The sequence below is a fragment of the Geospiza fortis genome, unplaced genomic scaffold (genome assembly GCF_000277835.1).
Source record: "Geospiza fortis unplaced genomic scaffold, GeoFor_1.0 scaffold424, whole genome shotgun sequence".
NCBI classification, from domain to species: Eukaryota; Metazoa; Chordata; class Aves; order Passeriformes; family Thraupidae; genus Geospiza; species Geospiza fortis.
Genome location: NW_005054354.1, coordinates 465,085 through 479,487, shown reverse-complemented (window position 1 = coordinate 479,487; position 14,403 = coordinate 465,085). Strand labels below are relative to the sequence as shown.

The following is a 14,403-nucleotide window of genomic DNA, read 5'->3' as shown; positions in this document are numbered from 1 at the left end:
TTTCTGTTTTGTTAGCCTGAGGTCGTAGTGAGCTAGGATAACATCCTTACTCTTTTGCTCTAGTTTGTCTGGGGATTTAAAACTTGGTTGTGAAGCTTGGTGGATTTTCCTGTCTTTGATTAGAAGCATCACAAATTGAAGAATATTGACTTACCAGCTAAACTTTTTTTGTTTCAAGTAACCTGTTAGGAACTGACTTCCTAATCTTTTCTTTGGAGTGGAGGTTGTTACTTTTTGCCTATTCTGACTTGCTTTAAAAACTGCCAGGAGAGAGGGGCCACGATAGTCTGGGAAGAAGGTAAATGATCAACTTCTGCAAACTAAACCATGCATCTGTTACACTGTGGAAAAAACTCCTGTTAAGAAGCTAAGCATGTTTTTCCTCAAGTGGCAGGAAGGCACTTGAAAGATGGTTGGGAGTAGTTAGTGATTAGAATGTGTGTGTATTTAGATTTCTTGCAAGCTTTCTAAAATACTCCTGATTTCTTGATCTTGCAGAGACTCCAACCGTCATGTTAAGGTAAAGCAGAAAAGTGCAGTGCTGAACATGCTAAAGAAGTTGGACAAAATAAGGTTCAGAGGTCACAAGAGAGATGAGTTCCTTGATTTAGCAGAGTCTCCAAATGCTTCAGACACTGAATGTGGAGATGAAATCCCGGTGAAGATACCTCGAACGTCAGCTCGAGACAATGAAGAGTTGAGAGACCCTGTAAGTACTCAATTTAGGTATTGTTATATTATGTTATTTACTTTTCAGGCAGAAAAATAATAGAAATTACCAATTCTTTATCCTTATATTATGGTTGTAAAACTTGAAGATTGTAGGCTAGGAAGTAACTTTCCAGTAATAGGCCTTCATTTTGTGGGAAGATCAATTAATTTCTTAATACTAGAGTTTCCTGTCCCTACTTCTAATTTTAGATACTGTGAGTTGACAGGTTTGTTAACTTTGGATGTGCTTCTGAATGATATCTGGTTTTTATTTGTTTTGTTGAATTACTAATGAACATATGAAAGAGCAAAGGCAACTTTTCAGCCTGAGGAGCTCAGATCTGCTCAAATGACACTGTCCAGGACTTTAAGGATAAGACTTCTGGTTGCTTCATTAGTATTAGAGGGTCACACTAGCTCCTTCTCCACAACAGTGTTACAACCAGTAGTGCTTCCATGCAATTAGAGCTGGTTTAAACCTGTGAAGGGGATGCTAAAGCATTATGGTGCTTAAAAACAGAGGCATCAAAGCACACCTACCTTTTTCAAAGACATTGCTTCAGTAAAAGTTAAATATTCGTTAAAAAAGTAAAATAAAATCCTTCTTTAAGTGTTAAAAAATGGCTGTGGATCCATGAGCTTGGAGTGCAACAGTATTAGTTTAGATTTGTCTATATAATTGTATTGTCAAAGTGACTTGGAATTCAGAACTTATATCACCCTTTGAAAACTTCCTGTGCAGTTTTTATCCCCAAAATGTAATCAGACTGTTGTCTGAAGGCTCATTGCTAGGAGCATGGAGCTTGCTCACAGGAAGCTGTAAACTAAAAGATTTTAAACTGGATATGCTTATATATCTCCTTTGGGGTTGGCAACTTGTATCTAGTTCTGTAGCTATTACCTTTTTTAAATTTAAGTGAGCTTTCGTGGTACTACGTATAGTTCTGCTTATTGAGAGCTTTTTTGCCAGACTGTTTTTCCTATGATCATGGAACAAGCAGGTGGTAATGACAGTGCATGTTTTGGTCACAAAAAGTCTGTTATATGTAAATCCTCAAGCTTCTCAGACAAGGAAGTCTGTTAAATGCTGTTCCTTTGCTCTTATTCTACTGAAGACATTTGCCATTTGTTAAGATGTATTGTGCATACTGGGACTAATCTCTGTTGCTGTCCTTCCGACGTGGTATTTTGTGAGTTTTTAATAGGTAAATACTGGCTCATTTTCATTAAACTTCAGTCTTTATGTTTGGTGTTGGTATATATGCCTTTTGTATTTAATCAGAAGTATCTGGATGGCAGAGCTAGAGGCTACAGAAAGATCTGCCTTAAACTCCAGGTACCATTTTCTGTATTTCTGCAGTGGAATAGTAGCTCCTGGGTGGTATGGAGGGTAGTGGAGGGCACAGCAAGGTAAACTTGTAATTTTGAATAGTAATAAAGCCTTAACAGCTGCACATCTGCAGTGATGATCTCTGTTTTCTCAAAATGTTGAGCTCTGTGTGCTGAGAAGGGACCTTGGAGAAGTATTTGCTTTCTGGCTGATTACATACTGCACTGGGCTATTGTGGTCCTTGGATCCAAGTCCTTGGATACAGTTGAGGGCAGTTGTTTAAAATCAGGGAGAAAGAAAGAGAGGAAAGCAGAAATGGCATCAAACTTGTTTTGCCCCACTCCAGATGTTTGGATGCTCCAAACCCAGGGTGATGCTGGAACAGCCTAAGAGCAGTGGCTGTGTTACAGATATGAGCAAAATAAGCAAATTGGTATGAGGAGAAAGGTCTGATGTATGAGGGATAAATTTCAGATGGGAATTTTGAGAGATTAACAGGTGGCCCTCACTGTGCACTCAGTGCTGCTACCCATCCCTCAAATGAAGGGAGAAGAAATAATCCCCTGTGCTGCAGAGGTGCCAAGAGTAAAGAAAGCAATGCTTATATATTTAAATCAATATTAAAGTAGTGGTGTCAGAGGTTGTGTAAACAGTACAATTCTGAATTATTTGTCTGTTTCTTATTGAGATTATATAGTTGAGTTGTGCCTGAAATGGTTTGAATTCAGTGTCTAAAACTCATAACTTAAATTGCTTGTACAGAGTGTTTTATAGGCTCTGTAAGCAACTTAGTATTATACTTGTATTACACTGATCATGGGAAAACCAAACCTTACTGGTTTCTTCCTGTTTAATACCTTTGGGAAACTGTTGAAAGCACACTAAAACCAATGCAAGTCTTCTGTGTAAATGGAAGTTAGGCTACATGTCTTTTCAGATAGATGTGAGCTGTACTGTGCTTCCACTTCTGTTCCTTCATTGCTTCTATTGAAATCTGGGTACAGGACTCATGGTCTTGAAAAAGCAAGGTTGTTGTCTTGGAACTGAACATAGGCATCCAAAATTAGGGTCCTAGTCCCCTTATCTGCATCTTCACTGTCAGCCATTCCCTAGACAAAGACTTCATCTCTGCCCCTCTCTACTTCCCTCCGCCTGCCCCTGTCTGGTGTATTATTCATTATGGAGGCATTAAGGAAAGATCTCTGTCTATTAGAACAGCACAGTGCAGTCATATGAGTGAAGAACCCTTCTGTGCTTCGTGGGCTTACAGTGCTCTTAAAAATGTGCCTCTTCTTTAGGTATGTATCTGAACTTGACAAATGAGTGCAAAAGCTTGATACAAATGGAGGTTACAGAGTAAAAAGCCTTGTCATGAAAGCTTGTGATTGCAGAGCCCTCACCATCTGCCAGGAGGAGCATCATCCTCTGTTGCACTTGCAGCACATGAAGTGAATGCTCAGTCTCAGGCCACAGATTGTGCAGTGGCACTTAGTCCCAGCACTTCACATGCCTTATTGAAGTCACACATGTAAAATTCATACCCTGTAAAAAGACAGAAAGGATGGCCAGATAAGGTAATTTCCTGTTCTTTATCTTTAAACTGAGCTTTACCTATTTAGTTCAATAATAAACATCCTAACCTGTGTTTGGGTAAAGCACCCAGCTGTCTCCTGGTCCAAGGACTCTGGAGCTCAAGGATTTATATTTTCCTTTGAATTCTCAGTGGTTTCTGAGAGTTTTTGTTCAAAGGGTGTCTATTTGAGCTAGTTTGGATTCAGCTTACAGGCTGGCTGCTTGCTTGTGTGGGTTTCCCCCTCTCATTTAAGTGCCCCAGCTACCAGATATGCCTTGAATAGGAGATACTTTCTTAGGTCCCTGTGGGTGTTTGGGTGCTGTGATCAGATCATTGCCAAGACAGCAGTACTGGTTAACAAATTTAACTCTTTGCTAAGCATCTCTTTCAATTCCTGAATGGCTTCCTAGATTTCTTCCTTCATTCCCTCTTTACCATAGCTGGTTGTTTGGTTTTTCTTTTAAGGCAAGGATATTAGACTCTCCATGCAGCACCGCTCTTTCTGCATTGTTTTGTAAAATCACCACAGTTGCAAAATAGGTAGAGGGAGGAACCTGGTCCATTCCAAATCAATTAGCATGTGATTTGTTGTGACATTAGAAATTGAGGTAATGTTGCTTGCTCAGTAATTAAAGTCGCCTTTGTTCAGTGCTACCCTTCCTGTTTGTACAGAAGGGGAGACAAGATCCTGTTCTACATGCAGGTGTATGAATGAACGTGTTGCAGACAGATCACATCCCCTTCACAGAGCAGAGAAAGAACAAACTGTGTTTAAACCTGTAGAGGCTGGCACTAACCTGGCAGTGAGAATTACTGGTAAAGCTCTCTTGTATCTGGCATGTTGTACTGAAAGCAGTCTAATCTACTTATGCAAGTTCCCTGCCAGTGTGCTAGGATTAAATCTGAGTTATTGTGGCACAGAAAACATTACTTTAATTGCTCTTGCAGTATAGCTTGGTTTTCCCTGACACATGTCAATTAAAAACTCAAATGCTGCTCTTTTGGTCGTCTCATTTACAGTGATTGGAAGGTATAAAGCATGATGCAAACATTACAGTTAAGAAGTTAAAGTCTGTCAACCTGGCTAGCACTAGATTTTTAAAAATTTATGTAGAATATAGCTGTGGTTTAGGAGCATGCCAGTATGGGTATGCTTCCATGAATAGCTACTAAGAATTAACTATTGATGCAGATGCTTTCATTCTTATGCAATGTTGTTGAGTTTTTCCTTTTCCTACAGCAGGTAATTGCATCATTCATGGGGAGCCCTTTCATAATTTGAAGTAAGAAAATGCCCATGAAGTGTCAGATGAAAAACTCAGGAGGCTAGAACTTCACAAGACAAGCTGTGTAGTTTGTTGTATTGCTGAAGACTTCTCCCCTCCTCTTTTTTCCTCAAATGAATGCAAGTTAAAAATTTCTATTTTAAACTATCTCTTCCCTGTGTTGTGTCCCAGCCACTTTCTGGGCTCTGAGGAGTGACTCGAGTGGAGGATTTTGCCCCTGGCATGGGCATGTTGTGTCCTCAGTGCTCCCCATCCTTCATGTTTGAGAGCTGTTCCTTTCCAAGGAAACTTGGAAATTAGACCACCATTTTGTGAGATATTTCTAGACAAAAATCATCCACATACATATGATGTTGTGGAAGGAAATCAGAAGCATAGAGTTGGGCAGTTGTGTTTCTGTGTGATACTGAAGATGTGCTGTTCTGCAGGTGGGGAGGACAGATCCATTTAGCTGGGAAGTGACTGGGACCCTTTCTGTGGCTGTCCAGCAGCAGTGGCACGCACAGAACAAAATCCCAGGGCTTGCAGAATGAAGGAGTTTTGGAGAGGGAGGGCAGAGACCTCTCGGGCTGGGAAGTGTTGCTATGAAAAGCCTGAACTGCTGAAGGCTTGAAAAACACTTTTGTGGGGAGATGTGGGTTTTGGATCTGGAGCTGGATGTGGCTTGGACAAGCAACCCTGAGCTCTGCTAATGGGTTGCAGGCAGTCTGTTGTCATCAGAAATGTTCCTTTAACCCCTCTGTCTCTGTGTTCACCTCAGGCATTTCTCTGTCTTCCTAGGCACTGCCTTCTTCTCATGGTCTTGGCTAAGTAATAATGATTGCCAACCTTTTAAGAGGGCTCCTGTGTCAAATGCTGTCGAAGCTACAGAGGCAGAAGGAAAAGCAGAACTCTGTGGAAGCCTTCAAGGCTTTTACTGTGAGTCAGAAACTAGAAAGGACATCTGTACAGCGCAGTGTAGGTAATCCAGCCTGAGTCCTAGCGCTGTCCACAGAGGCAGCAGAGGAGAAACCTTTACCCAGATAAAACTGGAATTAATACAAGGATTTGTTAACATGTGAATTGAGCCAGATATGCTAGCTTCAGACAGAGAGACTTTTTTGAATTCAGAGGCAGGCAGTTGACCTTCAGCAAATGTAGAGACCTTATTTCTGCTTTTCTTAGATGTGTTGGTGTGGGGAAAAAGCTTTGGTGACAGAGACATCTCCTTAAATGTTTTCTATATCACTGTCCTAGGCATCCTCAGTTTTTCTGAGTGTTTCTAAATGGTGCTCATAAAATGTTGTGGTGATGTTAATTTTGGAAATTGGGTGCACCACCAAACTTGTGTCACTGTGTATCTTAATAAACCATTTTACTATTACATGTTAATTACATTCTCTTGCTCCTAGTATTCTAGTGAGCAGCCTTATGTTTTAACTCAGTGGATTTTCTTTCTCCTCTCTGAGTTAGAAGGTGATTTTAACCTTTTGTAGCTAGTTTAAAGATGTGTACCTTCTCATTGTTAACCCATCTGTGGATGTCAGGCAGCTTGGATCCAATGCTTTAGCAGATAAACATATTTGGAAACTCTAAGAATGAGAGTGTTACCATGTTAACTGGTATCACTCTCCCCAGTGCTCTGCACCTCTTGTTCTTTCTTTCTTCCTCAGAGGCACAGTTAAGGTATCCTGGGCTTTAATTATTCACTCAACAACTCTGAAGAAGCAAAAGCAGAGCTGGTTCTCTAGGCATATTTCTGAAATGTAGCACATCTTTGGGTAAAATATCTTGAGTACCTTCAGTGAGGATGAGAACTTGAATGTGCTTAGGTACTTGCTAGCCCCTTTCTTTTTCCTGTCCTCCCTCACCTGGCGTGGGGACCAGCTGCTGAATAAGCACGGGGCTGATGCCCAGTTCAGGCACATTCCTTTTGAGTACAGCACCTTGCTCTTTGTCCTGTATGTGATTTTATTTGTTTATCAATAAAATATTTAAGCAGTGGTACTGTTTCTTCAGACAGCTCCCTGTGAAATCCTGTGTACTGGGAGCAGAGATTGTCCCTGTGTGCTAGATGTGGGTGTACAATACAGAAAGCCATGCATTAACACCTGGGGAGCAATCTGAATTTTAATAACACTTTCCTTGTGCCTGCCCATGTTGTAAGGGTGCTGCTTTTCAGCTTCAGCCACACCATCCTCCTTGGGGCTCTCCAAAAGTCTGGCAAGTGATAGCACTAAATCTTGCAGTGTAAATAAATACAGCCCAGCTCTGTAGATAAGAGATCAACACAGGGGTCAATTTACATCCTGTGCTCATCTGAAAAGAGTCTCTGATAATCTTCTGCAGTGGCTGGAGCAGTTGCAAATGGCATTTCTCGCTGCACCTCCCTGGCTAAAGGCAGGAGTGATGGGGAAACGTGGGCATGGCACGGAGGATGCTGTGCTGCAGCTCCCGGTGTGAGGACTGCCCTGGGCTCTCTCCCTCTCTGCTGTGCTGTGATTCCTGCCAGCTCCAAAATGGGAAGTAGCCCAGGGCTGCTGCTGAGCTAACAGCTTCTGCTCCTCGTCAGGGCCAGCAGCGTTGACAGAGTGCTGTGTGGGTGGTGCTGCTTGGGGGACTGGAAATAGCATCTCTGCTTGGCACTGTGTTGAGCAAGCCCAGGTGGGGAGTTGGTGCTAGGCAAATGCTGGGCAGTGACTGCCTACAGATTGCTAATATGCCTGTACAGACAAATTCTGAGGCTTAAACTCAGGATCTGTTCTTAAACTCAGTTTCAGTGCAAACAAGAAAACAGATGTTTAATAGGTATTTCCACACTGTTTTATCTTGAGAGTACAGATCAATCCCAACTGTGAAAGTACTTTGCTGTCAGTAAGCTTTCTGCACATCTTTCCTAAAACATAGAAAATCTCTGAATTTAATGTCTTCTGTAGATTACTTGAATTTATATATGTATGTAATTTAAGCTGTCATGGTTAAATGTATGCAAACTGGTGTTTGAAAGGAAAACAGTTCCTGTATGTTTGCAGGGTTCAAACAAGGAGTGGGGAATAGTCAGAATACGTAAATAAATCCCTTTTTGTCTTGAGATCGTTTTTGAGATGTAGGCTTCTGTAATCTGTCCCTTTGGTTTTGAGTATAAACTGCTAGAGAAACTCCTGTAATTCTCATTGACAGATTTTTCATATCTGGTGGGGACTGTACACAAGCACTGAGCAACCATTACCCAGGAGATATGCTCACCCACCCTTTCCCCTGCTGTCTGAAAATGCCCACTTTATGAGAGAAAGAAGGCATCACCTGCCTTCTGTTCTGTGGCCTTGGGGTTTTTCTGTGTTTAATTCATGGAGATGGTGGTTGTCAGTGGTCTCACTAACTAATCAATTGATTTTTAATTCCTGCTTTCTGCAGTATTTCCAGTATTCTGCTGAGTTCATTCAAGGGATGCTGGTAAATCTGTTGAGGCATGCAATCTTCTGATTTCCTGCTCTCCTGGCCTGCCAGTGTGAGCCCCTGGGCACCAGCAGCATCCTTCTGCAGTAACTGGGAGAGTTACTGTTGTGGGGGAGTGGGGAGCCCCTTCCTTGCTGAGAGACTGCTCTCTTGAAAATTGCACATTCCATAGATGGATATTAAAATATACAATATGTGTTTCCCAGTAGCTTTGTAATTATCTAGAAAAGTATTACTTTTGCTGGCCTCACAATTTTATGTTTGAAGTGACCATTCATTCTATGGGAAGAGGAGAGGGATAGGATAAATATGGCTTTTCAGTCAGCAGAAGGGATTAAATGATGATGCAGTAGAACTGGTGAGGGTGGTGGTGGGAAATATTTGTTTTCTGTGGCTTCCCAAGGTTTGCAGAAGTGTGTTCTGTAAATTCACATTTGATTAGCTTTCATTCACTTATTTTGGTAATCTGATGCTGAAAGAGGCATGTAGAGTTGTTGATCTTGCATGTTTCTCACATGCTTGTTTCTTTACTGCCCAGAAATTGTTTGATGTATTTAAATGACGCACACACGCACACACACAGAAAAAAATCCTTCTGAACTTTCAGTATGTTCTGGCTTTCTTATAGGCTGGTCCAGGGACCACCATCATGGCTTCAGGAGTCCAGGATTTTAACAGAACAGAGTCTGACAGACTGAATGAGATCAAAGGTCACCTGGAAATAGCCTTACTGGAAAAACACTTTTTACGTAAGTATAAAATGCTCTGTGGAGAGGAATAGTTTAGGCCTTCTGAAATAACGTTTCTCTAACTGTAGGAGCTGGCATCAGAATTTTGAGGTGTGCTGATGTGTAGATAGTACGTGGGTTTATGCTTCCCTAAGAAGAACTGAAAAGCATTCCCAGGGTTTCTGGGTCACTTGGGTATTTTTTTCCTCATTGCATTCCTCACAACATATTCACTATGTGACAAAAGCTGCGTAGTTGAAGTCTTGATGTTGACATCTGCAGGTTGTCTTAGAGCTAAGTCAACCTTAATGTGCCTGCAATAGGTGTTTTTCTTTCTAGTAGTAATTGCTAAGAAGAGATTTATGACAGGGAGACCAGTTTATTCTCGTGGCAGCTGTTTCAGCAAATAATGCACCTTAAAGCACGTGTCTCTTAACATTATGTGTATTATTGGTAAGTGGTGTAGGAAATACAGAGAAGAGTGTCTGGAAATTTAAAGTGCTGTTTTTTTGGGTTTATGCTTATATATGTGTACATATGTGTGCATAAGGAGAAAAAGTTGTCATTCATGGCAAGGGGAAGCTGCAAGATTTTGGGGATTTTATCTCAGCAGGTCTGAACTGTTGATTTTTAAGACAGGATAGTTGTCGCCAGTTGGCCACAAGGTTTTCGGGGTGAAGGAAGAGACGAGATGGGCTCCATGATCAGAAGGCTTGATTTATTAAGTTATGATATATACATCTATTATAACTATACTAAAAAGAAAAAGAAAAGGAGAGTTTCCAGAAGCTGCTAGCTACCTAAGAGTAGAAAGTAAAGAAAGAATAACAAACCTTGCTCTCTCGGACACAGTCCGAGAGAGCTCAGTTCCGGATTGGCCATTACCTCCAAACACTCAATCTGGGCCAATCCAGAACTGACCTGCTGCATTCCACAGAAGCAGATAACCTATTGTTTATGTCTGGTTGCTGAACTTCTCAGCTTCAGCAAGAAAATCCTAAGAGAGGATTTTGCATAAAAGAAATGTCTGTGACAGATAGTTAAAAAGAGAAAAACGGAAAACAAAACAACTTGATACAAGTAGAGATCTCTGTAATAAACTAATGAGAATTCTTGCTCAGTTGCTTCCCAAAATGGCCATTTTAATATTTTGGTTTTGAACTTCAGGGTATGAGGGTTGTTCTTATGTGTTCAAAGCTTGTCAGATATTTTCTAAGGAGTAGAAATAACAAGACTATAGATTCTGTTCAATTTCTAGGCTATAATCCAATGACAAGACTTAGGTTTTTATCTTCAGCATGTTCTCAAGGATTTGTCATTAATTTTCTGTGACTTGTTTTTCACTTGGCAATACCTCTTTGATATGTTTTCCTCCTGATGTGTATAAGAGGGAGGCCTGATAAAGGAGACTGGGCAGGAATTTATAACAAGCTGCTGTCAGCTTCCACCGATACCTGGAAGAGGTGTCATGGTTGTAATGTCAGGTAGAAACTGAAAGATCTGTTTGACTTGCCTTGTTAGTTTCAGTGATTTACTTGAATTTTATTTAACTATTTGGTACAGAGTTACCATGTACTCATTCCATCCCCAAAGATACATTGCTCCTGTTACACAGCTGTTTTTTAGGCTAGGTTGGACACATGTGATTTCTCGATGCAATCTAATGTGCAGTAGAAACAGCAGGACTTAGCAGAACTGATTTCTGATTTGAAGTAGGATGTGCTTTTTGATGTAAAAACATGGTAGGGCTCCCAGGCACTTCCATGGCTGATGAATTCATTCCCCTTCTTAGTATGTTCTTACAGTAACTAAATGGGGCACACAGGTTTGTGAGTATTGGTAGTCCTCAGGTTCCTGCTGTAATTTGAAAACCTTCTGATCAAATCTTATTTGTAGCTGAATTTTCCTTTGCACAGAGCTTTGTAGCGAACTCCAAGGTGAAGGATAAGGAGGATAAAGTTTTTACCCCTTTGTGTAAACTTTGAGCAGATGTTTGGGGCTTCAGGCCAGTGGGGTTGTTCAGCTGGGTGCCTTGAGTCAGCCAGGGGTGTCTCCAGCCCTCACCTCTTCACCAGAGCCTGATGTTCACTGTGGCTGAAATAACAGCGTTGTCCTGACAAATTGGTTGTAACTCTGTACATAAAAACAAGAGTAAGAATCATAAACTGGTTGAGAAATAAGTGAGATAAAGTTTATCCCTTATTTGGCCCCTTTCCATTCAAAATTTTGGGATGAAATAGGTCACCATGTTTGTCAGTTGGAGTGAAGTAGGAGTTCAGCTTTTGCGTATGGCTCCTGAGTTCTTACCTTTCCTTATTCCTTCTCTTTTGAGTTGGTTTGGGATTTTGGATACAAGAAATGCTTCATTATTGTTTTCTTCCCCAAACTGAACTGATGGTCTGCAGAAAAACATTCTTGAAATGTGCAGTTTGTTCACTTCAGTTTGCCCTTGGAAGGAAGCCTGGTCATTAGTTTTTTAAAATCCTATTGCTGCAGTAGGTGTTTTTTAGGAAGGCTAGTTGCTCTACAGTATTTCCATACTGTTTTTAACTATGGAATCCCTTAAGGACACCTTGCTATGATTGTGGTTTTGCATAAACTGTTTGCCATGTCCACATACTCCATTTCCTCCAGCTGGGCATGCAAAAATTAAAGCAATTGCTAGTTAGTGAGGGAAATATATAAAGTTTCATGCATTTGCTTTTTAATGTGCTGTGATTCTACTTGTTATCAGCTTGATTCTGACTTATTTTTGGTCTCTTCTATACTTTCATTTGTATTGATGTCATCAGGCAGGAGGTTCAAGGAGGAGAGATTTCCTCTCAGCTCTACGTCATGTGTGATGTACACATACATTACACAGCTGCAGGTCAGTGTGGGTCTGTAATTTGAGGTGCCTGGCTAAAGTTTTTCTCTAAACTCCATTCAACTGTTAGTAGGCAGCAGCAATGGGTGCAGTTTGGCTGAGTAGCACATTCAGTGAAACACATCCCAAACCTCACTGTAGCCTCTATGAGCTGCAGGGGAGATCCAGAGCAAGTAGGTATGGAGACAAGCTGTTGTCTCTGAGGAAAATAATCTTGATCTGAGATGCCAGATGAATGTCTTCTTTAGCAAAGAGGCAATCTAAACACCCAGAGATGTGAAGATGGAGAGGAATTGCTTAGCATGTGCAGAGCTGGAAATGCAAATCAAATGTGTCTGGAAATGCAAGGGATTTAAGCTGTGGATTGACAGGAGGGTGAGGCATGCAGAGAATGGAATCTTGGATAATGTCTTAAGCAAGGGGGAGGGATCATCTGATTCTCCCAGCTAAAGGGGCTAAAGTTGCTTTTCCTGTCTGTGTGGGAATGGTCTTAATCTCTTGATCTAATGGCTCATTCTGAGCCTTATTATAGGAATGCTGAAAATGTGCCTGTTGGGTTTGTGGTATTGGTGTGGGTTTCTTCAGAAGAAATCTTGGAACAGCAGCTGAATGAAGAGTGCAAAGGGCTTAGTCTGCTGGAGTTTCCAGTGCATGTGGTTGGAAAAAGCTTTGTCTTGGAGCTGGGACAATCAGAATAATTTATTTCTAGAAGACTTCCTGTTATTATAACCTAGTTTTTAATGCAAGTGAACACTGCCTTGGGCTAGTTGAGGGCTCAGTTTTGGATGGCAACTACTGACCCAGGGCAGTTAGATTGATATACTAAGATTAGTAGTGATTTTAGTGTTTCCACTTCAAAACCTAGTTGTATCTTAACAAAAAATAACCTTGTACCTGCTGCTGTTGCATTTAAAAGACAAAACAACCAACAAAACAATCTTTCTGCTTTTGCACCTTTTTTGTTTGAGGTAAACGCCTTGCTTCCTTGTGCCTGCTTATAGGGGGCAGTTTTGGAGATATCAGTGCTCCTGTTCTGGTGCCACAAGGTGCTTTGTAAGCACACATGCATCCTGTGGTTTACATGAAGTATTAGCTAATTCTGATTCAAGGGTGTTGAAGCCTTTTGCAATGTGGAATTCAGCAGCTCAGGAAAGAGGAGTTGGTAGCACCAGCTGAGAGTGAATAAACCTGGTGACTCTTAGAGAAGAGGGTTAGTCATGAGCTGGTAAATCAAAGGAACCTCACATGAGGATGAGGAGTACTAGAAGGAAATATAATCCTCTCCCACAAGGGTTTTTGCATTCCACACCACACAGCAGTCTGTGGCAGGAGGCTTTAAGGTCTCACCAAATCAGTGGTCTCACCAAATCATGGTCTCAGTCATGACAAAAGAAGTTGGGATTATGTTGCTTTCCCATTGAAATTTCTGCTCTGGCACACTGTTCATTCTCATGCCTTTTTGAACCATTTATGTGACTAACTCCACAGTGTTTTCTCTGGCTTCCACTTCATTTTCTGATATAAATGACCAGATGATTCTTTCTAAGAGCAACCTAGAAGAATACTGACCTCATGGAAATAGATCCATACATGATTCTCAGGTAGAACTGGAATGTTAGAAAGTGTTAAACCTCAGAGGCCAAGCGTGTGCTGACCAACAAAAGACCTATGCTGAAAAGTCCAGTTCTGTCAGAAATGCTGATACCTCCTCAAACAGTCCCAATCATTCTGTGCAGCAAATAGACAGTGAAGCTGCCCAATTACCAACTGTGTCAGAACACCTTCTGTTTAATTTCTCCTGATATGAGGGTCACACCAGCTGCAGTAGCAGAGCTAGAGAGGAGCAGAACAGATTCACTGCATTGGTTTTGCTGTTTTCTTACTGACCTAGCAGCCTGAACCTTAGGTTCAGAAATCTTGAAGCAGAATCTAGAGCTGATTTGAGCTGATTTACATAAGCACGTGAAGACCCTGGCAAGAGAATAAGCAGCTCTGTGTTTATCTGAGAGACCCAAGTACCAGCTGTGGGCCATAATGGCCATTCCTTGCTACCTTGCCCTTGGCCAGGTGATCCTGATGCTGCACCAAGGGCTCTGAAATGCAGTGTGCTGATGCTGGTGAGTGCTGAGGGTGCTGTGGCACTGGAGCTTACCCTGGGTTTCTCACGTCCTTTACTCCTTCCTCTAAACTTCCTTTCTTTCGGTTTAAAATCCTGGACTCCTTAGCACTAAAAATGTGTCCCTAGGAGATTTACCTGTCTCTTTTGAGATTGTAGAGTTCCTCTGATGAAGACTGGTTTGCCTATGGTGACTTTTGGGAAATCTTTAATGTTTATCCTGGGCACCCAGAGATGATGCAGCAAAAATATGTGAGTCCAGGCTTTGCTATAGTGCTGTCTCTTCGCTAGAGCTACTCTCATTTACTTACTAACAAATTTTAAATTTTTCTAGGTCTGACTTCTGACTGGGAGACTT

The 14,403-nt window shown here is 41.3% G+C and overlaps 1 protein-coding gene across 1 annotated transcript in view; it reads left to right on the top strand.

Moving 5' to 3' along the window:
* The first annotated feature begins 501 nt into the window (after nucleotides 1–501).
* The window catches only part of GRAMD4 (GRAM domain containing 4), a 52,530-nt gene continuing 38,628 nt past the window's right edge, over nucleotides 502–14,403 (top strand). Inside the window, 2 exon segments of the mRNA XM_031059029.1 lie at nucleotides 502–709; nucleotides 8,964–9,084. Of these exon segments, the coding sequence (XP_030914889.1) occupies nucleotides 548–709; nucleotides 8,964–9,084 (283 nt within the window). The 5' untranslated portion in view covers nucleotides 502–547.